Source organism: Aplysia californica, unplaced genomic scaffold, assembly GCF_000002075.1.
Source record: "Aplysia californica isolate F4 #8 unplaced genomic scaffold, AplCal3.0 scaffold00942, whole genome shotgun sequence".
NCBI classification, from domain to species: domain Eukaryota; kingdom Metazoa; phylum Mollusca; class Gastropoda; order Aplysiida; family Aplysiidae; genus Aplysia; species Aplysia californica.
In genome coordinates this window covers 35239-36517 of record NW_004798212.1, presented here as the reverse complement: position 1 = coordinate 36517, position 1279 = coordinate 35239, and the positions used below count along the sequence as shown (strand labels likewise).

General features: G+C 43.5%; 1 protein-coding gene across 1 annotated transcript in view; it reads right to left on the bottom strand.

Annotated features, from left to right (window-relative positions):
- The window catches only part of LOC101850291 (serine/arginine repetitive matrix protein 2), a gene marked incomplete at its 5' end in the record, with an annotated part of 15470 nt that extends 15222 nt beyond the window's left edge, over window positions 1–248 (bottom strand). The window contains 1 exon segment of the mRNA XM_005110764.3: window positions 150–248. Coding sequence (XP_005110821.2) covers window positions 150–248 — 99 coding nt within the window.
- Between the last annotated feature and the right edge of the window lie 1031 nt (window positions 249–1279).

The following is a 1279-nucleotide window of genomic DNA, read 5'->3' as shown; positions in this document are numbered from 1 at the left end:
CCCCCAAAAGAGCACTCTCACCCTCCCAAACAACAACAACAACAACAACAACAACATCAACAACAACAACAACAATAACAACAAGAAAAGACCCAGATCGAAACTATGAAAAGTACGAATTAAAAGGACATAAAACAAAGGAACTTTACCTCATCCTGCATGTTGACGTCACATCCGCTCTCCAGCAGGACTTCCGCCGCCTCCTGAGCACCCTGTGAGGCAGCACGGAGCAGAGGGGAGTAGCCCATCTGTAGAAAAGGAGAGGACGGGGGAGGGGGGGGTTATGGGTTTTCTTTGATTGTTTAGTTTGAGTAAAAAGCTAGAGAAGCACATCGACACAATAATTGTCATCTAGAACTTGGGAAAAGTAAGACCAACAAACAGACAGATATAACATAGAGAAAGTAAAAAAAGTAGGACGTATACCAACTGCGCCCTTCAACCACCCGCTATAAGTCTTTTTGTTTGTTTTAGTCAGGTTTTTACGGCGCTCGAAACTGCATAAGGTCATATGAGCGCCAAGGGGTGGATGTCAACAGTGAAGTCTAAACGGGGAATCAGACTTACTCTGCTCACCTCTCTTGATAGCCTCAACAGCACAAAGTCTGCTTCGACTATCAAGGCACCCCTGAAATAGCAGTTCACAAGAAAGTGACAAACATACAAAGAAGTAGAGGAAAATGACGATAGTAAGTACATATATGAAGAAAGAAAAAGCAGCACTTCCCCCTATGTTGTTCCGGCACAGCATGAGCATGACATTAATAAATCATCCCATTTACAATATGCTAATATTCCCCCTTTGGGAATGCCCAAAAGACATTTCTGTCACTTTTATTGCGCTGCCCAAGGGGGGCTAAAGACACTACAGTCAGTGGCACTGCCCCGCGGGGAATGGCCTAAGTCTTCTGAACACACATTAAGCCCAAAGTTGACAGCAGCGCATGCTACGGCAAAAGGGTTACGACTTTTGCCCGGTAAGGTATTTCGACATCATGATCTCGTTTATAATTACCAGCTTGCAGACAGACAGACAGACAAACAAACACCAGCCGTCTAAAACACAGGCGCACACATATTATAGAGGAGACATCCAGCTAAAATGCCAAAACGTCAGCGCCTGTTGTTATCATATTCTTCTAATGCTAAACATGTTTTTCTGCTCTAAATTCTTATCATTGGAAATCTCGCTATGCAATCTGAAAAATACAAAAATAGTACACACACACACACACACACACACATACAGACTCTCTCTCTCTCTCTCTCTCTCTCTCTC